At 41.5% G+C, this 24,523-nt stretch overlaps 1 protein-coding gene across 5 annotated transcripts in view; it reads right to left on the reverse strand.

Moving 5' to 3' along the window:
- Positions 1-24,523, reverse strand: part of wipf1b (WAS/WASL interacting protein family, member 1b) — a 38,106-nt gene that overhangs the window by 1,927 nt on the left and 11,656 nt on the right. For 2 of the 5 annotated variants that reach the window (XM_057847523.1, XM_057847524.1), the window contains 8 exons: positions 18,239-18,346; positions 3,102-3,202; positions 2,884-3,007; positions 2,650-2,808; positions 1,894-2,575; positions 1,661-1,761; positions 260-487; positions 73-186 (listed from right to left, as the gene is read on the reverse strand). In XM_057847523.1, the coding sequence (XP_057703506.1) occupies positions 73-186; positions 260-487; positions 1,661-1,761; positions 1,894-2,575; positions 2,650-2,808; positions 2,884-3,007; positions 3,102-3,164 (1,471 nt within the window). In that variant the 5' untranslated portion in view covers positions 3,165-3,202; positions 18,239-18,346. Of the gene's footprint in view, positions 1-72; positions 187-259; positions 488-1,660; positions 1,762-1,893; positions 2,576-2,649; positions 2,809-2,883; positions 3,008-3,101; positions 3,203-7,122; positions 8,355-18,238; positions 18,347-21,116; positions 21,154-24,523 lie in introns of those variants that run through there. The other 3 variants (XM_057847525.1, XM_057847522.1, XM_057847521.1) reach the window with 3 other exon arrangements.

Below are 24,523 nucleotides of genomic sequence, written 5' to 3' on the forward strand. Positions count from 1 at the left end.
TGAACACTGAATTCCGGTACTGTCAAAAGATGACGTTTTAAATTCCCAATGCAAGCATGCGGGCGCGCTGACCTAAGCCGTCATTCTTGCTGATCTTGCTGGGGTACGTCTTGTGGAAGTGCTGGTATGGTTCTGGCGGCGGCAGGTCCGAGACAGGATGGAAATTGAAGCGAGCCTCCCAATCGTCTGCACAAAGAGGGAACCCCATTTTCAACACCCTTTTCATTTTCAATAAACATGTTCAGGCATGAGCACTCACCATGTATCTGATTGTGGTGCGAGTTCTGAAAGCCATTGCCCATGGATGGCGGCAGAGGGGCACCACCCGGTCCCGTCCCAGGTCTGTCAGGAGGTAGAGGGGGCCTAATTCCGGGCCCACCACGTGGAGAATCTGAGCCCGACCGGTTAATAGATGAATGTGCTGGCGATGACCTTGCGCCGATGCCGCCCATGTTACGGCCTGACGGAGGAGGCGGGGGTAGGGGGCCTGTGGAGGTAACAATGATCAAGTCAATTTCAAAAACTCACTTTGGAAGTCAACTGGGTCTTCCACTGTTAATCGACAATAGAATTGATTATCACACTAACTGACAAATTTTTGGACAATCGATTAAGAGACATTGTTGAGATAGAAATTGTCTAAAAACATATTTTTCGAACTATAAAGTGCACCGGATTATAAAAGAGACCAGCAACGAACGACTATTTTCAAACATAGGACGCAACAGAATAATAAGATGCATTAATACATCAATGTACTGCATTTGTCATTTTTTCTTCTTTAACATTATAATTACTGTTTGATTTATTCATTTATTTATTATCTGCTGTATTGTTTTATATATGTGTTTGATGAATGTGTGTTTTGAGCATTTTATTGGAGCAGTATAATACTGCTATGTTCCAACAAAATAGGTTTGAGGTCCTTAAGCAAACCAGAATTCATATATAAGGCGTACTGGATTGTTATACTGTAAATTTTGGGGAAAAATAAAAGTATTTTAAGTACTCCTTGTATTCAGAAACATATGTTACTTTTTTTTATGGGGGGCTTTAAATACTAAATATTCTTTTTTTCAAACCAAAAAAATAATAAGGGGAATTAAATAAAATTAAACGCTATTTACTATACAAATAATAGAACATTTTTAAAAATACCAAATATCCTTTTTTAAATGTATTCTTTTTACTTTTTTTTAATGGTCTTTTTTTCAATTATTTTCAATGAAAATAATCATACAGGAAAAGAAAAAGACAAGTATTCACTTTAATGTATTTCATTTTAAGTTTGTTTAATTAAGTTTTCTAAGTTTTAAAAAGCAAACAATTCAAAAACTATTCTCAAGGAAAGCGAGCAAATCGTATATGATTTATCAAAGATATTTGCAAACATCTTTTGCTTTAGAAAACAATTATATATTAACTGTATTCAAAGTCCAATTTTCCTCAGCACCTTATTTTTCAATGATGATGCACATTCACAGCAAAAATGGTGAGCCCATAGTTATAGTGAATAACGTGATTTACGTTAGTCGATTCATCGTCCCCCAAAGAATCGGTGATTATTCGAATATCAAAATGACTATTAGTGAGAGCCCTAAAGTAAAAATGAAACATTTACTCTTAACGGTTAGGTTTCTGTAGAATACATTTTGCCAACCTGTGCGGCCTGACGATTGGCTTCTTCCAAAAGATGGTGGTCTCTCATTGGGTGGAGGAGGGAGGGGTCCGGTGCGGATATGTGGTGAAGAGGCACTAGTGCTGAAATGAATAACATTTACAAAACTGAAATGAAGTATCAAATGTCATTTTAACTTATTTGCTGCCATTGAATGAGTTAATATGATCCAGACAAAGAGGCACTTTACACCTTTTGCTTTGTTTTTAGCGTACCTGAGTGAAGTGTTCCTCTGCGGTAGACGAGGTGTGCAGTGCTGGTCCCCCACAGCAGGTGTCGGTGGTAGTGGAGGCGGGCCCGGTCGCCCTGGTGGAAGAGGGGGTGCCCCCCCACCAGAGCGAGAGGAGATAGAAGATGGTGGTTTGGTGTTGACTGCGGGAGGTGGTGGTGGGGGCGTGTCTCGAGGCATGGAGGGTCGGTGCCCTCCGATCTGGGCTGGCGGGGGAGGGGGCCGGTCGTCAGGAAGCGGGGGCCGCCCCCCGGGAACCGGGGGTAAGGGCGGTCGGCTATTATTTGGAGGCGAGGAGAAGCTTGGTCTTGAGGAGCCGCCTGGAGGCGGAGGCAGGGGCCCGTGCCGCCCCGGAGGAAGACTTGGTGGTGGCGGTCCAGACGAAGGGTTAGATCTTGGTCCTACATTGAGTGACGGAGGGGGGTGTCCCCCTCGAGGACTGAAGTTCTGGTTGGGCCGGGGCGTGTTAGGGATAGGGGGTGGGCCACCCCCAGGAGTGTCTTGCCTTGATATGTTTACGCGGTTCTTGGGAATATCAGGAACCCCGCCACGGGCTGCAGAGGGCGTACCTGGGAGCTTTGGAGGACCAGCAGATGCTACCCCGAAAGGACTAGGGCCCCCACCGAAGCGATTTTGTGGGAGCGCTGGTCCTCTGCTAGATCCTGAGTCTGGAGGGGGAGCAAAATATTACTTTAACATTAACAAAAACAGATTACTCTTTTTGGCATCCTTTTGTTCTTACCATTTGAATCTCGGTTGCCTGCTGAGCGCAGTTTTGGCATCCCGCCTGCAAATAGGCCTCCTAAGCCAGCAGGAGAACCACCGCCACCAAATCCTCCACCACCTCCTCCTGAACCTGAACCTCCTCCTGAACCTGCACTTCCCCCTCCTCCTTTGGGTTCTGAGTACAAGCATAACACATTTTTAATGTTCATATTATATGGTGAACCTGAGTTAGCATGTGAGCATGTCTTACTGTCCAGCTGAGGTCCACTGCGATCATTGGTGACAGTCTTTTTTAGTTTGGCTCCTTTACAGATATCAGACAACAGCGCGTTGCGTCCCTTTTGTTCTCCACGACTCGGTCTCTCCGTGTTCGCCTGCAATGGCCACAGAATAATATTGGTGTCAAGTGTCTCCACGAGGGAACAAATACGAATGCGAGGGTTTAACGAGATTGGTATTGTGACTTACAAGTGCCAGCGTGGGAGGAGGTGGGGCTCCCGGGGGCGGAGGCGGCGGAGGTGGGGCAGGCATCTCTTTAGGTTTAGGCTGTCTGCGCTCGACTTTGCACGCTGAGGGACAAACAGCTGGTCAATTTGTTTGCATTCATATAGCAGTTTTTATCCGACAGGTAGCTCATTGGCCGTCATTACCAGTATCACTGTTAATTGCACTGAATGAGGATTCAAAGCCCGCCCTTCCAATTACAATGTAGTGGATGTCTATCGCCATAAATGGCAGCCAATTAGTTAATTATTATCAACTGTGTTAATTATTAGGAGTGGGAACCTCTTGGTACCTCACGATACGATACGATTTCCAATACAAAGCTCACGATAACGATGATCTGACGATATGGCGATACAATGATTATTGATACACTGGTCAGGAAATCATTCTAGGATATTCTACAAAAAATTAATAAACAGAAAAACAGGCTTCTGCTGTGAACTGGAATGAGTTTATCACTAGTAGACGCCCAATCCATTTGAACTGGGAGAGTGGCAGCGAATGAACATTCGTTCATTCGCTGCCATCCCTCCCACTTCAAACGGATTGAACAACTATGGCTGTCAGTGGCAGCCAATATCAGGCAATGAGGTAATTTTTGGCCATTTACGGTCATTTACCGGTTGATTTTCAGTAACTTCCTGTTGATTTTGGGGTATTTTATGGGTCACTTGCGGTTTATTTTGAGTTACAGAACAGGACAGGATAAACCTCCTGTTTATTTTGAGTTACACAACAGGAAGTGACCTGGGAATCATCCAAATGAATAGGCAGAGACTCAAACTCAACAGGAAATGACCTTGAAATGCCCCAAAATGAACAGCAAGTGACCTGTTAATGCCCGGAAAATCGGACCGAATGACTGTGAATTCTCTGGTTTTGAATGAACGAACGTTCCCAGTCTAAATGGATTGGGCGTCGAGCACAGTAGTGATGGGATTTTCGGCTCTTTTCGGTGATCCGGTTCATTTGGATCGGCTCAGTGAAAAGAGCTGTCTCTTTTTGGCTCTCAAACGGCTCCTTTAATTTTAGCTTTTCTTTTGAATATTTATGACAAATTTAGCATAAATTTTGATAAATGACTTGGTGTACTGCACTGTACAATTGAACATTAAAGAGGGTCCAAACAATAAACAAGAAACATAATTAAACTTCAACCAACAACAATCAAACATGCTCATCATAACAAAAATAGTGAGTAGTAACTGCAACAGCAGCAGCGAACCAAACAAACATAAGCTACTCCTTGCTTTATTCTAACAAACATAAGCTACTCCTTGCTTTATTTTAGATTTGCATTCAAGAAAACTAAATACTTCAACTCGGATGGGCTGATCCGGCTTTTTCTCTCAGTAATTATTTGTCCAGTCTTTGAGAACACCCTCTCTGATGGTACAGATGTTGTTACAACGCACAATCTACTCTTCATTATAGTTTGCAGACATGGCATTCTGCCCTATTGTCATCTGCCTTTAACCAATTAAAATGTCTCCAAATGTTACTGTGTTTTCGGCTCAGCTTGAAGGCCTACAAATCGCGTTCGTGTGAAGTCCTTTCCTCCTCCTGTGTCTGTCTGTGGCTGCGCAGACGCGACGGAGCATGTGGTCAGCGTGCACTCCGTGCAGTATCTAGTACCAAGCCCCTCACCCCTCCCCTTTCTCTTCCTGTCTCCCTCTCTGAGCACGGCAGTTGAGCCACTGCCAAACCTCGCTTCAGACACGTGAAAAAAAGAGAGCGACATATAGAGGGAGAGAGAGAGAGAGAGAGCGCGCGAGAGAAAGAGGGAGAGAGCCGGTTCTCGAGGGAGGGTGCCGGCTCTCATCGTTCACCTCACCTTTGTACCGGCTCGTTCGCGACCAACACATCACTAGAGCACAGTCCCTGGCAGCCTTAGGGTTAACTGAGACACTATTATGGTGGAAGATTTTGGTAGCAACTTGATGGTTCTTTTTTTTTTTTTTTTTTTAAACACTGACACCTTTTTAAAACGATATCTCGATTCTTGACAGAAGCATATCGATAACCTTTTGGGATACAAAGTATCACGAGATATCACCATTTCGATATTTTCTCGCACCCCTATTAATTATAGAAATAGATTTCAATTTCAATTTATTCACACACACATTCATATTTACAAAGTGTACATCATATCTCAGTGCTGAGCCAAGATTATGTGTGAGTCAGGTCTCCTTAAGAAGCTACTAAAAGCTTATAGTCAGGAGCCTGCATACATTAAGACAATCACAAGAAACATTATCAGATCATTATCAGATGAGCAGAAGGGTGAGTTGCAGTTTTTTTACACTGTTCTCATACAAAAACATAATAATGTACAATAACTCGATATATATATATACACACACACACACACACACACACACACACACACACACACACACACACACACACACGCCCACCCACACACACACACAGAGAAAAAAGGAAAAAAAAAAAAAAAAAAGAAATACTTCCCTAGAAGACAATTCATAACCTAGGTATGTTGGAATTGTTATATTTACTGATCAGAATACTTTTTAACCTATTTTTAAAGATGGAGATGGATTTCAACACTTTTAGATTTTCGTCGAGCTCATTCCAAATCTGGGGGCCTCTAGTTGTAATGCTCAGGCTGGTGCTAACAAGTCTTCTCTTTTTTCCACTGATGAGGTCTTTGTTTCTGGTGTTATGAGTATGGAGAGGAGTCCAGACTGGAATGAGCTCAGACAGTCTGCTATTCATATTATTTACAATTTGGAACATTGTACATGCGTTATGAAATGTGTTCAAATCAGTGAGTCGGAGAAGGCGTAAACTATAAAATAAGGAGTGGGTGGGAGCATTGAAACTAGCCCAGGACATTAAGACATTAAGGACACAGAAAAACAGGAAGTGCAGCTATTAGCACAACAGCACATTACCGCCATTAATGTGACCTCTGACCTCAAATTTTAAAAAGGATAAATAGCAGGATTAAACCACATTTGTTACTTTGAGACTAAATCTTGATCAACTTTTGTGAAAACAAAGCATACATCAACTCAAGTTTTCTGCAAGCCATGGCGAAATAGTGCATGTTAGGACATCATACAGGAAATGTAAGCACCCGTTTTGACAGTTTTGCTCGTGATGTCCAAGGTGACCAACTAAAGTCAGTAGATCTCCCGCAACAGTGCCATTGACAGTGATACCGTCACCTTACTGTCAATAATAGCCAATGTGCTGCAAAATGACATAAATGGAGTTAGCCCACTGTAGTTCCAAACCAATGACATGTGGACGACAGTATCTCTTGAAGTCACATGCACACTCTGATCAGTTCTGAACAGTAGCACAATTGTGTGTGCGTGTGTTGAAAGGCAATAACAAACAGTCCAATTGTTTCCTTTCTAATGCTTGGACTCTTTCCTCCGTCCTCCAGAACCACTCAAATGTATTGAAATCTGCAAATGGTTATGCTTTTCCTTGTTTTGGACCGTTGTTAACTCCATCATACAAATTTTCTTTTTTTTTTTTTTAAAGGGGGTTTTCTAGTTCGTATTATTCACATGGATGATAGAAAAATTCTGAAATGATCATGAATGGTCATTTAAACAATGGTTTGTAGACTATTTAAATTCATTCAAAATTCTGTATAGCACAGTGATGCGAACACTATGTGCTACTACAACAACAAAGCCGCGTTAACTCACAATTTGGGCATGCCTTTTATCTAAATACTACTAGATATATGCAAATACTCCCTTAAAGTGAGCTAAATACTCTAAAATCAGCAGTTTTTCATTTATGTAAAGTGCTTTGGTACAGCTCTGCACTATAGAAAAACATGTTGATTTGAGTATAACCTACTGAAATACCCCCTAAACACTGACTAAATACTATTAAATTAACTCAAATACTCTCTAAACGTATGAAAAAAATATTTACTTTTATCACAGTATGGTCTTTAATTCATAAAAGTATCATGATTTTAGCTACTCACCATTATTCTGCGAAAATCGCAGGCGCCACCATTTGACATCTGCCATCATACTTTACAATCTGATTGGTTTCACTTTTGCTCATACAATTACTACCGACAACTTGTCGCACACGTGGACTTGCCCAGTTGAGCCAACATTGATCCAGCAGTGGTCTTTTATGTGCACTTTTCGTTTAGTTGTTTGACTTTTCATCATTGGCAGCATCCAATCAAAAGCCTTGCCCTAAACAACGCCCACTGTCTTGTCTATGTGTCTTTTAAAAATAAACTGTGTATGTACTGTATATATACTAGGAGTGCAACGGTTTGCGGTTCAAAGCCGAACCGTACAGTTCGCCCTGTACGGTTCAATACGCCTTTATGAACCGCGCCTTTTCGGTTTTGCAATTAATTTTTTCCGAACGCTTGTGTAATGAATTGGTCGAGCTCTGTGTGCCTGTGTGTGACGTGAAGCACAGCTGTGGAGAAATTCCCGCCCTGCCGAAAGTACATGTCCGATCGCTGTCAAGCACCTGTGTAATAGAAGCCGAGTAACACCCTCTCTCGCTTACGAGCGAAGTGAAAGTGAAACAAGAAAGAAAACAAAAAGCTATGGCGAGCGGAGGAGTGGAGAGACCGAATTTTGAGGTAGCACTGGCTTCTTTCAAATCTGCTGTGTGGCAACATTTCGGTTTCCCCGTGGACTACAATGCAGAGGGAGAGAAAATAGGAGGGAGAGAAAATATTAAAAATAAAAAAAAAATAAAAAAACAATTTGCAAGCATTGCTCAGCGCTTGTTCCCTATGTTAATGGCAACACTTATGACATGACTCCGGCACCTCAGCCGGCATCACCCACAGATATCACTTGCTCAGAGCAGGACAACCCCGGGGATGACACCAGTGAAAACACACGGCGGGCTTCGTTAATTTATTTGCAACGCTTGACCCGCGTTACATTTTTCGCTCGCGGATATATTCCTCCAACAACGTATTCCCCGACATTTAGGAAATGGCACGCAAAGCCATCGAAGATGACTTCGCTAAAGCACATAGTTTCGCCGTGACCACTGATAGCTGGACGTCCCATGCTACAGAGTGCTACTATCTAACTGTGACGGTCCACTATAATTCATACCTGTCAAGTTGTACGGTCTCGGCGTAATTTGTACAAGTGAGCACTGATTTTTAAATGTGTACGCCGTACGTACGTTCAAATTCTGTACGTTTTTCGTGCATTACGTTTGTTTCCTCCGTTCGTTAACACGTTGGTTGAATGACGCGAGAAAAGTCAGAGGCACGGAGAAGGAAGAGTGTTTGTTGTGACGCTGTAGCAAACGTGATGCTAGGCTAGGTGGCTCCAATATTTCCTGACTGTAGCAGACAGCCTACAACCTACGCCTAGATATCTCATGCATATAGAACTACATGCGAAATGACAGACTCGGTAGTGTTAGTAAACAGCCGCCATTTTAGAGCAGTAAACTTCTCAGAAAGGCTGTTGTAGTGAACCTTCCTAGTGAACCTCAGTATCTTTTTATCTAAAATACTCCTGAATCGGTAAAATCTTGACTTGAGTCTATCTTTAAATGATGAAACAGTTTTAAAATTTTCACATGTCAAAAGTAGACAGAAGGGAATTAATGCAAAAACGGGAGCAATTTTATCAACTTTAACAGTTGAATTAAATGATCTCCAAACATAGCAAAGGTTACTATGTTTTTTTTGTTTGTTTGTTTTTGTTTTTTAAAAAAATGGAAAAAAACAATGAAAGGTAACACCAGTTACTTTGCCAAGTAACGTTTTTACTACTGTCTGTGTATTTCAGTAGTCAGTCACTAAACTAGCCAAAGAGCTAAGAGGCATTTTAACAGTCGAACATGTTTACATTTTAAGTGTTTATTTCATTTTCTTAAAAGCAAAATAAAGGCAGCAAAAAAACAACAACAAAAAAGCAAAAAGCAAACCGAAACCGAACCGAAACCGTGATCCCAAAACCGAGGTGCAAACCGAACCGTGGGCTAACTGAACCGTTGCACCCCTAATATATACACACACAATTGTTCAAAATTTCAAAAAAGGACATTACTGATGTCCTCTTGGTCTTGTGTTCAATGACATGTAAAAAGAGATATTTGGAGTCTTAGCCCACATATGGCTGCAACTGACTATTTCTGCTTATTGTGTGATGTTTGTAAGACTAGTGTTCGCAAACAAGTTCTTGTGTTGTTTGTAGCGGCCATTTTAAATGGAACTAGTTCATCATAATGTTAGCAACAGTGACAATAAAGGCTTTCTATTCTATTAGCATGCTATGCTAGCGGACGTTTGCTATGTTAGTTATGCTAACATATCAGGTCCAGCATGAAAGGGAGAAAAAAAGGAAGCCTAATCTTATATTGGCCATTTTAACCAGAGGTGGACTGGCCATATGTGCATTCGGGAGAAGCACAGAACCGCCGCTGGGCTGGCGGCCGCCTCGCCAGCCACGATACTTTCTCTCAAGAGTTACAATACATAAACCATAGCACGCATATCTATCAAAGACAGAGGGCGCTGCAGCGCGGCCCTGCCGTTACGCAGTGCAGCAGCAGAAAGAAAAATAGCAGCAGCGGCCCGCTTGAGTTAGCTAGAGCAGATATCTGCAGGCATCCAAAGTTCCGAACATCCAAACTAGGGGACGGAGTGGCGGAGGGCGGCCTTGAACAAGCTGAGAAACCGCCTCTCGGAGCAAGGAGCGCGAGTAACAGTGCAGCATGCAGGGTAAAAACAAGCAGTTTATCTTTATTCATATGTGAAATTTTTAAGGAAATACGTAAAATGGATTTGTTTAGCGCATATAATTGGTTGAAAAATAAAAAAATAAGTAAGTAAGTAAGTAAGTAAGTAATAAGTGAGCTAATGGCCCGAGCCACCAAGCATCGCATTTGCAACGGCGCCACAACCCCCTTCCCTCCTCCCTGTCTTTCAGACATCTCTCGCGTCATTCAAGTTAGCAATTGTGGTAAAGCACGCCTTTACATCCTCAGTAATGGTAACGGCGTTGCAAAGATGGGAAAAGTACCTAATTATATTACTCACTACTGACAAAAATAATGCTGTTATACTCTAACGCTGAGATGAACAACACTGGTTATATGGATTGATGATCTGCCAGCTTTTGTCTCCTGTCGTCTTCCAAAATTACAACTGGGTGACGGCGCTTCAAGTGTTCATTCACGGCTGACGTCCTACCAAGGTATGCAATTGCAAGCTTGGCATTGAAGAGACCTTACACATATTGTACCCTCTTTTGTTTTGTTAAAATAAGTCCAAGCTTTTGCCACTCTGGTGCGCTTTTTTGGCTTTGTGTCACTTTCACCGCTTGCGCTCCGCCATTCTCAACTTTCCACGGATATATATTTTTTAAACCCTTTATTCACTGTCGACAGGATGATGTGCTCGTCAACGCATTTACGCCATCGATGACATCTGCTGATGACTGCTCTAGATGCTTCACTTATGTAGAAGTATTTTTCAAGTCGAAATTTGGATTATTTTCATGTATTTATTAGCATAGTATGGTCATTTAATAGGTTATAGTGTAATAACAATACTTCATATAGATTATGTGCTGAGAACAACTATACCAGGCAACATACCCAGGGCATGTTAAACATGTTTTACATGCTATAAAAAGACAAAAATAAAAAGTATTTAAAAAAAAAAAAAAAACAGCCAAGAAACAGACACAAAAAAGGCTTAGGACAGGGGTATCCAACTCCGGTCCTTAAGAGACCCTATTCAGCTTGTTTTCCATGTCTCCCTCCTCCAAACACCTGAGTCAAATAATCAAGGTCGTTATCAGGCTGCTGCAGAATCTGCTGATGAGCTGATCATTTGATTCAGGTGTGTTAAAGAAGGGAGAGATGGAAAACAAGCTGGACAGGCGCTCTCGAGGACCGGAGTTGGATATCCATGGCTTTAATCAGTTTTAATTTGAGGATATTTGAGGATATTTTACTCTAGTTTTCTTTTTGTGTTTTAAAAATACATTGCTGCTAATGATTGTTTTTTTTGCGTGCTTACATCACTCAAATATGCACCTAATTAATTCAGGTTTTGGTCAAATAATAAAAAAAAAAAATCACTTTTCACATACTAAAAAAGAAGTAAAGGGTGACTGTTATTGGGCCGGCGGTCTCTTTCAATGAGGTATCCTTTTTTTCCCCCCAGGGGGTTAGCAACCATAAAAGGGCGAATAATTAGTGCAACACACATTTTTTCAAGTTTAAAGGAGAATTTTTAAAAGTAACTTCAGATGTTTTGGACAGAGTGAAGGCAAAAATTTTGGCAGTGTGAGAAGTGCGCTGCTGAGCTGCTAAGCTAGCACTCTGTAAGACTGCATACACATGCGTATGCACCCACACACTCATACACACACGCAGATGTACAATGTAATTTGACCCCATGTCTGTTCCTTATTGAGTCAAACCATAAAACAGAAACATTCCACTTGCAAATATGGGTTGAAAAGCTATTTTTATTTGGTTTAAAATCATAAAATTACCCATTTTCTCTGGTTTCTTATTCAAACATAACTGTTATGTGACAAAAATAATATTAAAAAAAAAGAAGAAAAAAAAATGTTCCTCCAAATTTTGGGGGGGGGGACATTTTGCTGTAAAATTCCACAAGAAGAAAAAATAAAAATGGCAATTTTAAATGTAAAAAAAAAAAAAAAAAAAAAAAAAACAATTTCCAAACATACAAAATAACTATTATGAATGTTTCAGTCCTAACATTATATTTTGTAGAGAACTACTCATCTTACGATAACATATTTTCAATGTGAACTATTTTTACGCTTTGTAATCTTTTTTATCAAAAGATCTTTTGATCAAAGAATTAAAAGAATAACAATTTCATTTTTCTGCTGTTTAATAATAGTGGAGGAAAAAAAACTCAATAAAGGTCAATATTTCCAGCAAGTGGGCAGAATTGCTGAGAGCAGCCATTTTTTATGTCAGAAGTGTTTTAGCCAATCAAATGCGAGTATTTCAGATAGTCTACATCGCTTATGATGTCAAAGACGCCCACAAATTCCTAGGGTATTACAATGTCAATTTCTTTTATGTGCAAGTCGTCACATCTATAGTTGCATATGGACTGATTTTGCGCAGGCAAAAACCATGTATGATAAGGAGATAGTTGTGTTACTTTGTCCAACTCGTCTGGCTTTAGGTAACTATTTTGCCGTACTTTGATATGTTGTAGCTTTCTGCTGCTGCGCAGCTTTGCTGCCATTCAGTCATGCACGGAATAATTGTTTCATACATGGATTTTACTCTCAAAACCAACATTAAGAAAAGGAGAAGGCAGTGTCAAGAGGTCACAAAGTTCAACTTTTAGCCCTACCAGGAGGACAGAGGGTTTATACAATATTAAGCAAAAAGGCTATCGCTACATGGCACTACAATTCACTGGAACAAAGGCTTCATCTTCGTCCAGTATGGTTAAACAGAGTAAGAACGTGAGACTAGAAGAGGTTTAATAACTTTAAACAATGTGTGCCTATTTCATTTTTTCTTCTTTATACTTGAGTCTACAAGCATTTACGTGCTGTGCGCTAACAGTGCCTGCTAACATTGCTGACGTGCACATGAACATGAAACTAGTTTTACCTCTACATATGACTATAAGGGAAATGGTCATATGTCGACCAGAAATTCACCATAAGAATGCTTTAGAATTCGGTTAATTCGTTCCACAGGCCAAAAACCTATGCTAGATCCTTAATAAATACTGTAGGTACAATTACTAATAGCAATTACATATAGCATAACAAATATTATAAATTGGAATAATAATAATATAATACAGGTAATAATAACAAATTAATGTAACGAATTGGGTTCTGATCTGGCAGTTGCGTTTTGCATGCTGTTCCTGAACACATCGTGTGACTGACGAGAGAGGATTGGAAGAGTGGGTTTTTACTGTCTTTTTTCATGTTCTGTTGTTGTTGGTGGGTTTCGGGGGGGAAGGTGAGCCGCGTTGTCTAGCCAGTTCACTCACATGTACACCACGCTTATATTTTTCTTAATTTCAATGGTAAGCGTCACTTTTTTTCTCACCACCTGCACTAGCCTTCTTGGGACCCATGTTGATTTCTCTGACAAGAAAATCCGCCGTGCGTCAGTCTTGCGGGAAAACAATGAAATTGCGACGCTGTCATAAGTTGTCGGATGTCGAGACAAATGACGAGATCGTATGTTGATGCGATTGTGTGTCGAGGTACCACTATTTATCCGACTTCACATTCGTTCCAAAATGTCAGCATCTAGGAGTGTATCATTTTCAGTGTTGGAAGTAGTTTTAAAGTGCGTATGATACCAAAAAGCATGTTTATTTCATATTTCATGTGGTGTTTTATGCTCCTGAACGAAATGGATGGCTTGGATGTGTGTGGAAGCGATCGTTTAATTTTTGAATCCCGCGCCATGAAAATGAGTTACTTCCGGCTCCAGTCTCGGGTTTAGGACGAATGCGAATGTGACGTCACCCGGGTCAGCATCTCACAATACAGCGTTGCTTTATAGCATGTAGATGGACTGCGGATTCAGCTGATTTTGTGGATTAATTTGGTTTTTTTTCGCATCACACCAGCCAAACGGCTACAGGCTTTTGTAGCTGTACAAGGAAGAGGCGTGTGAGCCTTTTTGGGTTCCCGTTCACCCCGAGATCAGCCAAAACAAGTGTGCAACAACTGTGGGACCATTGGACTTCCGTGGAAGTGAGTAAACATTATGTTTTGTATTATGTCAAATACTGGGATCATGGCACAGGTTTTAATACGGAGGGGGCTTGCATTTTGTGGCTGACATGCTCCTTGTCTACCGAGAATGCCACTCGGCCGACGAACGGCGGCTTGTTGCACATCATCCCGCCGGGAGAGCGCTATACTCGGTTTATTGCCCTCTTTGTGTGCCCTGTGTTCTGTCAAATTTTTCATCCGATCAGAAATTGCAACTTTGTGTTAAAATTGGCCACGAATACAGCAATTACAAAGTAAACACTACAAACTTTCTTTAAATAAAGGCCTATTTACTTACGTTTGATCACGAACAGACATGTAGAAAAGTTCTCCTCAGCCACACTTAGACACACAGTTCTCCTCACTGTTTACGTCTTCGCCTTAAGCATTTGTTTACGCCATATTCGTGTTGATCCTGTGGCAGCTACGCGCTCCTGTGACGTCGGACGGTTTGTCCGGCGGTAATTCTCCAGCTGCTTCCCCGGCAAACACGCTCTCCAGCCCGCAGCAGGGGATGAGCTGTAACTTGCTCAATCGACAACCCCGCCGCCGTGTGACATGATGCCTGGTGGTTTTGACTGATTTTTCGCTTCGAAAGCTGAGAATAGACTCTGAAACGTCACTCGGTTTGAGTTAGCATGTCGGCTAACTGTCATGCCTCCTGGTTTGTTTACGCTCTCTGAAGCCGGTGGCTAATTCTGGTGGCATAAAATATAGTTCGGGAGGCGCGACAGTAAAGGTGAAGTCGACAGTTTTAACCATAATGGAGTAATTTTGCCAAGTCGTTATGAATAAATGCATTTGTAATATTTCATATTCCATTTAGCTCAAGACCGATATTTGTCATGACCATAGCCATTTATTTAACAATTAGGAAAAAAATACTTCGATAAAAAGAATATCCTGTAAAAATAATGGAGTAGAGAGACTGAAACAATGACATTTTGCGGCTCTCTTCGTCACATTTTCCTCGTTCTGAATAATTCCCCCTCAATGGGCTGACTTCTAAATCGGATGAAACCATGACGTCATCTTCCTGTTGGGGATGCTAGAGCCCTATAATGGTGGCGTGGCTAAACGGCAGATTAAAAGACTAATTTCTCATCATCTGCGCTTTGCCAAATTGTTGTATATGGTCGAATCGTCTCAAAATATGATTCTAATTCACATAATAATGCCATTTAAGACTTTTTAAATCCTGGCTTAGGCACTTTAAGTACCGCAATTTCCCGAATATAAGGCGTACCCGTGTATAATGCGCACCCCAAATTTACTTGTAAAATCTAGGGAAAATTATTGTACCTGTTTATAACGTGCACCCTGATTTTAGCACCAATAAATAGAAGAATACAAGAAAACAGAGCTCGTGTACAGATACAGAAATGTCATTTTACTGACTGGTGAAACACAGCACAAGCATAGCATATTGGTAGTTCAAAACATTACCATAAACTGACAATATTTACGGTAATAATATGATTTGACAGCTTCTCCAACTTACCAGAATCTAGGAGAAAACAAAACAGATGTGACTTTTCTTTAAAGGCTGCTGTATAACTTGTTCGTTTCATCATGATGAATAAATGTTTCTTCCATGGATTGATACGGTAAACTGAAAGTGAGAACGTAAGTCGGAAATCTGAGAGAGCTCATCGCTGTCGACACTGTGACATATTGGTATTCTATGTTATGTTGTTCTATGTTGTGGCACTGGTGGCTCCATGCTGCTGTATTGTCATATCTATGTTGTGATTGTCTATGAGCCAGAGGGCCACTGAGGCTAGACAACATAGCGCTGCATTATAGCTGCACTGTCTGCATTTAAGTTCATTGAAAGCAAGAAATAAACGTTGAACACGGCACTCGAAGTATTCTAGTTTTTTTCAAGACAAGATAAAACAGACACGACAGTAACAATAGGAACAATTGTTATTAAGGTTAGCTGAAGGACACACACAGGAAGTGTGTTGTTACGTTTGTTATGGTCCAAGTTGCGGAGCTGCAATAAACGTTGACTCAAATGAGTTCAAGAAACTAAATTCTGTGCTTTATGAAGAGTGAAAAAAGCTAAATTTAACACGGACGAAATCATTCGGCCGATCAGAGTGAAGTATTACCGAAACATAATGGTGACGTCAGGTACCGTAATGGTAGGCAACGGATCGCTGCATACGTTTCTTCAACACAACGTGGCCGTGTCAATTTAAAAAAATCAGTTTATATCTATATATATATATATATATATATATATATACACCAGAGGTTGCGCTAGATTTTTTCGTTGTCTGTCATTTTGACTGACAGTGTCATAAAAATCCGGTCATAATCTATTTTTACCCGTCACTTACATTTTTAAAATGATAATAATGACATATTCAATAGTATTTAGTTTTCATTCATTTTTAATCAATATTCTGTCTGAACAAGCTTAACAAGAGGCAAACAGACAGCGGAGTGCACCAATCAGCGACGAGGGCAGGACGAGGGACTTGTGCGCGGAAGTAAACATACGAGGAGAGCGGAGTTTATTCAACATGGCTAGCGCGAGAAAGACTGTTGTCAATGACTCGTGTCGATGTGTTTTAGCTCATTTAAAACTGAATTTACCGCGGATTGGAACATATTCTCGGCTCTCCCGTTCGCCATCCGTGTTGTCGTAGAGACGACTTTCGGCGTGCAAGAGTGACGTTGCTCGTGAAGAACACATCACGCAAATAAATCTGATTTGTCGATTGATTTTGTACCTACTCGAGAGGCGGTTAATGGGCTGGGTCCCAGACTTTTCTCTCAGTGTTTGAAAAATACAGGGAGAACAGTCTGGCCGTGCCAAGCAAACACTCAGTTGCCTTGACATTTTTCCGAGTAAGGCCAACGACGTCATGCATCAAGAGAGACAATAGCTAATTAATATGCTCACTCGCCACCCTGTGGTCTGGGGTGTGAATTGCAACCTGTCAAAATGACAGATGGACCTCAATTTTTTCCGTCACCGTTTTAGAAAACCGGTCAACGACGGAAAATATTCGATTAACGCGACCCCTGATATATATATATATATATATATATTTCTGTCTCCATCCATGCACCCGTTTATAATGCGCACCATGATTTTACAAGTTCATTTTGGGGGAAAAAAGTGCACGTTATATTCGGGAAATTACGGTAATACATCATTTGCATAGTTAGATTCTTTGAGCAACCACTTTTCATATGGCCATTTAAATTTATACTAAAAGATTACTGTTACTTTAAATAACTTTTGTGTATAAGATGCATGTTTATGTGACATACAGTACGTGTATCTTTTTCATTATGATATTTCTAAAAATGAATTTACTGGCAGTATTTTACTCATATTAATTTAGTAATTAGTATCTTAATAACGAATTAGTCATTTGTATTTATTTCACATTAAATGTACTGTATTTTACATTCTAAAAGGTCAGTTATTTTACAGTACAATAATATAGCTTAAATTATTGTTATTGTCCAATATACATTTCATTTGTGTTCTATTATATCAAAATTTATTTTGTTTTATAAATGTATTACCTAGTACACCAGACAGACTGTTCCATATATCCACCACGGAAATACTTCACATGTCCATCTGGGAAAGATCCAATTGGGACCTTCCTCATGGGAGGAACCTTCAAAAAATATACGGCTGCTGATGGGAGGGTGACTTTTCGTCACAGTTATCCCCGACCAATCCACATTAAGCCACAGTATGACATATTGGTCAGGAGAAGAGCAAAAACATTGCTTACTTTCAAAGAAGCCTTTGGTGACGTTCTTTGATTTTATCTTAATGAGGAAATTGAGTATATTTCTGAAAATGGACCTATCAACAAGAATCACTTTGCACTCCGCCATTCTATTCAACCAGATCGTCGGCTCCAAGTGATGTCACGTCTGCAGCTCCAGGCTCTTTCACCTGACTGGCGCGGACCTCGGAAGGCTAAGAGCTGGTTGGACGACTTGAGGTTGTCAAGACAGTACCGCATGATGAATCCGGCAGGACCATCTTCTCGCATATCTTTCTACTTTTATGGTCGAAAAAGTATTCGTTTTTACTGATTGTTTATTTATTTATTTATTTATTTTTTTTATTTAAATGGATTAAAAATGTAAAATTTGTAAAATGTACAGTATGCAATGTTGGTTTTAATATCTAAATATATTACTAATTATAATATACAGTATATATTTTAGAAATGCCTCCAAGAGTACATAAAAAGTATTTTCCTTTAAAGAAAACAAACTGTTAGACCCCTTTTTTCAGTCCAATAAACACTAGAATGCGAGTTATGAGTATTCGTAAAATATGGCTGTACTCACTCAATCTGCGTCCATAGAAGAAGGAGCAGGATGTTGAGGAGACAATAAAAACAGCACCTCAGTTCCGTCCTCATGAAAATGCAAAGTGTGAGCACAAGCCACATGCAGCTGAAAAAAGTAAAGAAAAAAAAAGCAGAAGATGAGTGATTGCTTGAATGTTAAAAAAAAAAAAGAAAAAAAAGATGCCCCTCCCCCATAGTATTTCTTCTATTTCCTGTTAGGGCATAAAACATGACATGCAGCACGCGCCACTTCCACTTTTTTACTTCTCCATACAAGCCTTCTTTTCATCAGCTATATGTTCGGCTCTGTAATTATCTTTTTTGGTGGGACTTTTTTTTTTTTTTTTTTTTTATCTTTGAGTTTCTTGGAAAAAAACGTGCTATGTTAAAATTCACAGTATTTTTATTATTACACTGTGACTAAAAAAGTACAGAATAATCATGAAAATCACTGTATATATGACCCAGTACCGCAAAATTCGTCACACTGACCCTCCCCCTTTTTTTTTTTTTAAATGAAAGAACAAAGTTATCATGCTCGTGCTACATGCATAGCATGAGGGTCAATTGACTGAGGCAAAGATACAGTCTTTACGCGTATACATACGCATGTTGGTTAGGAATTGAAATTAAATTCTACCAAAAAGTAGATTGTGAAGCACTTATCTAGCAAACCAAAGGATGTCGTGCGCTTCAATATTTTGATCTTGGTTGACTCCTTTGACCCTTCTCCATAAACAACCAGCATTTGGCACACATTCTAACTACAGTGGGGCAAATAAGTATTCGGTCAACCACTAATTCTGTCCTCCAAAACCTTTACTGTCCAGCTGCTTTGCTTAATAAACAAACCATGTAAACAACTACAATGGGAGTACACCAAACGCCCATGTGGAACATTAAAACTGTTCAACCTATAAAGGCAGTCAGATTCCCATTCTCCTTGTACAAGTAACCGAACAGGTCAGGTTAAAAAAATGACACTGATTTAAAATTCATTTGAAAATCTAAACGAAATACATTTAGATTATTAATTTATGGCTGAAAGATGCACTTATTGTTCCTTAGTATAAACAGTGGGGCAAATAAGTATTTAGTCAACCACTAATTGTGCAAGTTCTCCCACTTGAAAATATTAGAGAGGCCTGTAATTGTCTACATGGGTAAACCTCAACCATGAGAGACAGAATGTGGGGGAAAAAAACAGAAACATACATTGTTTGATTTTTAAAGAATTTATTTGCAAATCATCGTGGAAAATAAGTATTTGGTCAATACCAAAAGTTCATCTCAATACTTTATTATGTACTCTTTGCTGGCAATAACGGAGGCCAAACGTTTTCTGTAACTCTTCACAAGCTTTTCACATTCTGTTGCTGGTATTTTGGCCCATTCCTCCATGCAACTCTCCTCTAGAGCAGTGATGTTTTGGGCAACACGGACTTTCAACTCCCTCCTCACCCCATGGCGTCAAAATGATAACAAGAACGGTGAGCAAAAATCCCAGAACAACACGGGGGGACTTAGTGAATGACCTACAGAGAGCTGGGACCACAGTAACAAAGGCTACCATCAGTACCACAATGCGTCGCCAGGCGCTTAAAATCCTGCACTGCCAGACGTGTCCCCCTGCTGAAGCCAGTACACGTCCAGGCCCGTCTGCGGTTCGCTAGAGAGCATTTGGATGATCCAGAAGTGGACTGGGAGAATGTGTTATGGTCAGATGAAACCAAAATAGAACTTTTTGGTAGTGTTTGGAGGAAAAAGAATACTGAATTGCACCTGCCCACTGTGAAGCATGGGGCTGGAAACATCATGGTTTGGGGCTGTTTTTCTGCAAAAGGGATCAGGACGACTGATCTGTGTAAAGAAAAGAATGAATGGGCCATGTATCGAGAGATTTTGAGTGAAAATCTCCTTCCATCAGCAAGGGCATTGAGGATGACACGTGGCTGGGTCTTTCAGCATGACAATGATCCCAAACACACAGCCAGGGCAACAAAGGAGTGGCTTCGTAAGAAGCATTTCAAGGTTCTGGAGTGGCCTAGCCAGTCTCCAGATCTCAATCCCATAGAAAATCTGTGGAGGGAGTTGAAAGTCCATGTTGCCCAACGACAGCCCCAAAACATCACTGCTCTAGAGGAGATCTGTATGGAGGAATGGGCCAAAATACCAGCAACAGTGTGTGAAAAGCTTGTGAAGAGTTACAGAAAACGTTTGGCCTCCGTTATTGCCAACAAAGGGTACATAACAAAGTATTGAGATGAACTTTTGGTATTGACCAAATACTTATTTTCCACAATGATTTGCAATTTAAATTCTTTAAAAATCAAACAACGTGATTTTCTGTTTTTTTTCCACATTCTGTCTCTCATGGTTGAAGTTTACCATTGTTGACAATTACAGGCCTTTCTAATATTTTCAAGTGGGAGAACTTGCACAATTAGTGGTTGACTAAATACTTATTTGCCCCACTGTATATACTGAGGAACAATAAGTGCATTTTTCAGCCATAATTTAATAATCTAAATGTATTTCGTTTAGATTTTCAAATAAATTTTAAATCAGTGTCATTTTTTTTAACCTGACCTGTTCAGTTACTTTGACAAGGAGAACGGGAATCTGACTGCCTTTATAGGTTGAACAGTTTTAATGTTCCACATGGGCGTTTGGTGCACTCCCATTGTAGTTGTTTGCATTGTGTTGTTTATTCAGCGAAGCAGCTGGACAGTAAAGGTTTTGGGGGACAGAAGGAAATGAACAAACAGAAAACAAAGGATATCGTGATACAAAAAAACTTGATTAAATATACAGGGTTAGGGTTATTTATCATGCTACCCAATACAAGTATTGTTGCTATCTCTGTCTATGCTTACCGATGGGACACCATGTGGGTAGGGGATATCTAGGTAACTATGAGAAAGGGAGAGGGAAGATACATAGGAATCAGTTAGTACGTTTACATGAGTAGTTTTTCTTAATCTGATTGAAATAAATCGAATTAAATGAATAGGATTTGATCTGTATACATGAAGTTAAAGTAAGGAGATTCACATTCAATCCGCGTTTGCATGGCCCCAGCTGAATTTGATTGTTTTGCATTGTTCTTTCTGACATGCACATTATATTAAGGCACATTCACATTAGACCCAGAGGACCAGGGTCCGGTTGGAGGACTTCCTGGCAACAACACTTGCAAATGACTTGAAAAGGTTCAGCATTCACACTGAGCCAACCGAACTATCCCCCCTCACCCCAACCCTTCGGAAAAAAGGGAGAAAAACAAAACCGAAAAATGGAGCCTCTGGAGCAGGCATTTGTTTCCTTAAGACTGTAACAACGATAGCTTCGTCAGGTTTTTAATCCTTTATTTTAGAACTTGTGCAACACAACATGACTACTGTCTGCCGTAGGCGAATACAACAACAACAGAACATAGAAAGTGAAAGTATCCCGCACCTCTCTTAACTCTCACACGGTAAGCTCAGGAACAGCATGCAAAGCACAACCGCCACATTAGAACCCGATTCTGTGTATCAAATACAACATCTCAGCGCAGCACAACATTTGGCCATTGTTAATCATCTGTCCTCTTGCCATTCTTTTATTTTGAATAGCGTGCGTGCTATACTTCTGCTTCCATGGATACACTGTGTTTGGCGTCAAAGCCTGGAGCATCACAGCTCCGGGCTGTGGCGATGTACGTAAAAGTAGGAAAAGCGCACCCTGCTCCGGTCGCATTCACAACCAAAGCAGGTTGCGCTTAAAGCAGACAGTGACCCACGACTTTGAGCGCACCAGAGTTTGTTTGTTTGGTTGGTCCAAACTAGAGCTCGGATGCGCGTTAACATTTACAAAACGTACCGGACTATCTGAGAAAAAGAACTCTGGACCGTTTAAAGCGGACCAAACAGTGGTAGTAGCGTGCAAGCGCCCTCATTCTCTGCCACAACCTGTAATCTGTAATGCTGACTTCACATGTTCTGTGAAAAATGATCCTTATCACGTGCTAAATGGTAATTACGAGTACCGTACTTCCTGTTCATATGCTTTTGTTGTCGTTGCAAAAAAAAATTTTTTTAAATAAAAAAATAAACAGACATGTACCGGTATTTCAATTTGGTTTGCTGCGTGAGCAAAAAGGTTTTAGACCTATGAATTTATCAACTACAGTAAGAAGTTAGTGCTTCAAAATGCAAACAGTAAGTTTTTGTTTGTAACTGAATTTTTTACTGGAGTTTGGCGAGGCTATGGAAAACGACTTCCGGGCGGCTTCGAGGAAATTCTGGTCCACCATCCGGCGTCTGCGGAGAGGAAAGCAGTGCACTATTAACACTGTATATAGTGAAGATGGGGTACTGCTGACCTCGACTCGGGACGTCGTGAGTCGGTGGGGAGAATACTTCGAAGACCTCCCCAATTCCACCGACACGCCTTCCTTTGAGGAAGCTGGGTCTGGGGACTCCGAGGTGGGCTCTCCGATCTCTGGGGTTGAAATCACTGAGGCGGTTGGAAAGTTCCTCGGTGGCAAGGCCCAGGGGGTCGATGAGATCCGCCCGGAGTTCCTAAAGGCTCTGGATGTTGTGGGGCTGTCATGGCTGACACGCCTCTCCAACATTGCGTGGACATCGGGGACAGTGCCTCTGGATTGGCAGACCGGGGTGGTGGTCCTCCTTTTGAAGAAGGGGGACCGGAGGGTGTGTCCCAATTATAGAGGGATCACACTCCTCAGCCTCCCCCGGTAAAGTCTATTCAGGAATGCTGGAGAGGAGGGTCCGTCAGGAAGTTGAATCTCAGATTCAGGAGGAGCAGTGTGGTTTTCGTCCCGGCCGTGGAACAGTGGACCAGCTCTACACCCTCGGCAGGATCCTCGAGGGGGCATGGGAGTTCGCTCAACCAGTCTACATGTGTTTTGTGGATTTGGAGAAGGCTTTCGACCATGTGCCTCGGGGAGTCCTGTGGAGGGTGCTCCGGTAGTACTGGGTACCGAGCCCCTTGTTAAGGGCTGTTTGGTCCCTGTACGACCGGTGTCAGAGTCTGGTCCGGCAGTAAGTCTAATTCGTTCCCGGTGAGGATTGGACTCCGCCAAGGCTGCCCTTTGTCACCGATTCTTTTCATAATTTTTATGGACAGAATTTCTAGGCGCAGCCGAAGCGTTGCGGGTGTCCGGTTTGGTGACCTTAGCATTGCATCTCTGCTTTTTGCAGATGATGTGGTGCTGTTGGCTTCATCGAGCCGTGACCTCCAACTCTCACTGGGGCGGTTCGCAGCCGAGTGTGAAGCGGTGGGGATGAAGATCAGCACCTCCAAATCCGATGGTCCTCAACCGGAAAAGGGTGGCATGCCCTCTTTGGGTCGGGGATGAGATCCTGCCCCAAGTGGAGGAGTTCAAGTATCTTGGGGTCTTGTTCACGAGTGAGGGTAGGAGGGAGCGGGAGATTGACAGGCGGATCGGTGCAGCGTCTGCAGTGATGCGGACTCTGCACCGGTCCGTTGTGGTGAAGAAGGAGCTGAGCCAAAAGGCAAAGCTCTCGATTTACCGGTCGATCTACGTTCCTGCCCTTACCTATGGTCACGAGCTGTGGGTTGTGACCGAAAGAACAAGATCCCGGATACAAGCGGCCAAAATGAGTTTCCTCCGCAGGGTGTCCGGGCTCTCCCTTAGAGATAGGGTGAGAAGCCCGGTCATCCGGGAGGGGCTCGGTGTCAAGCCGCTACTCCTCCTCGTTGAGAGGAGCCAGTTGACGTGGCTCGGGCATCTGGTTCGGATGCCTCCTGGACGCCTCCCTGGAGAGGTGTTCCGGGCATGTCCCACCGGCGGGAGGCCCCGGGGTCGACCCAGGACACGCTGGAGAGACTATGCCGCTTGGCTGGCCTGGGAACGCCTTGGAATCCCGCCGGAGGAGCTGGCTGAAGTGGGTGGGGAGAGGGAAGTCTTGGCTTCCCTGCTAAAGCTGCTGCCCCCGCGATCCGACCCCGGACTAAGTGGAAGATAATGGATGGATGGATATTTTACCAATTGATTTGATGCTGGTGTTTAAAAAAAAAAAAAAACCTGCATATTGATGAAAAATGTTCTTTAAAAAATCTTTTCACAACTTCTTGTTCACGTTCCGCCATTTTGAAAGTAAACGGTCGTTCCATCTCGGGTATCATAATAAAATCCCAGTTTTCCAGTAGAAAATATGACTTGAGAGGGGTTCACATGCAATTTTCCACTCAATAAGTGGTATTTACTATAATTACAACATCACATGAAGGCAGTATAAGACAAGAACAGGTG

The sequence above is a fragment of the Corythoichthys intestinalis genome, chromosome 10 (assembly GCF_030265065.1).
Source record: "Corythoichthys intestinalis isolate RoL2023-P3 chromosome 10, ASM3026506v1, whole genome shotgun sequence".
Classification (NCBI taxonomy): domain Eukaryota; kingdom Metazoa; phylum Chordata; class Actinopteri; order Syngnathiformes; family Syngnathidae; genus Corythoichthys; species Corythoichthys intestinalis.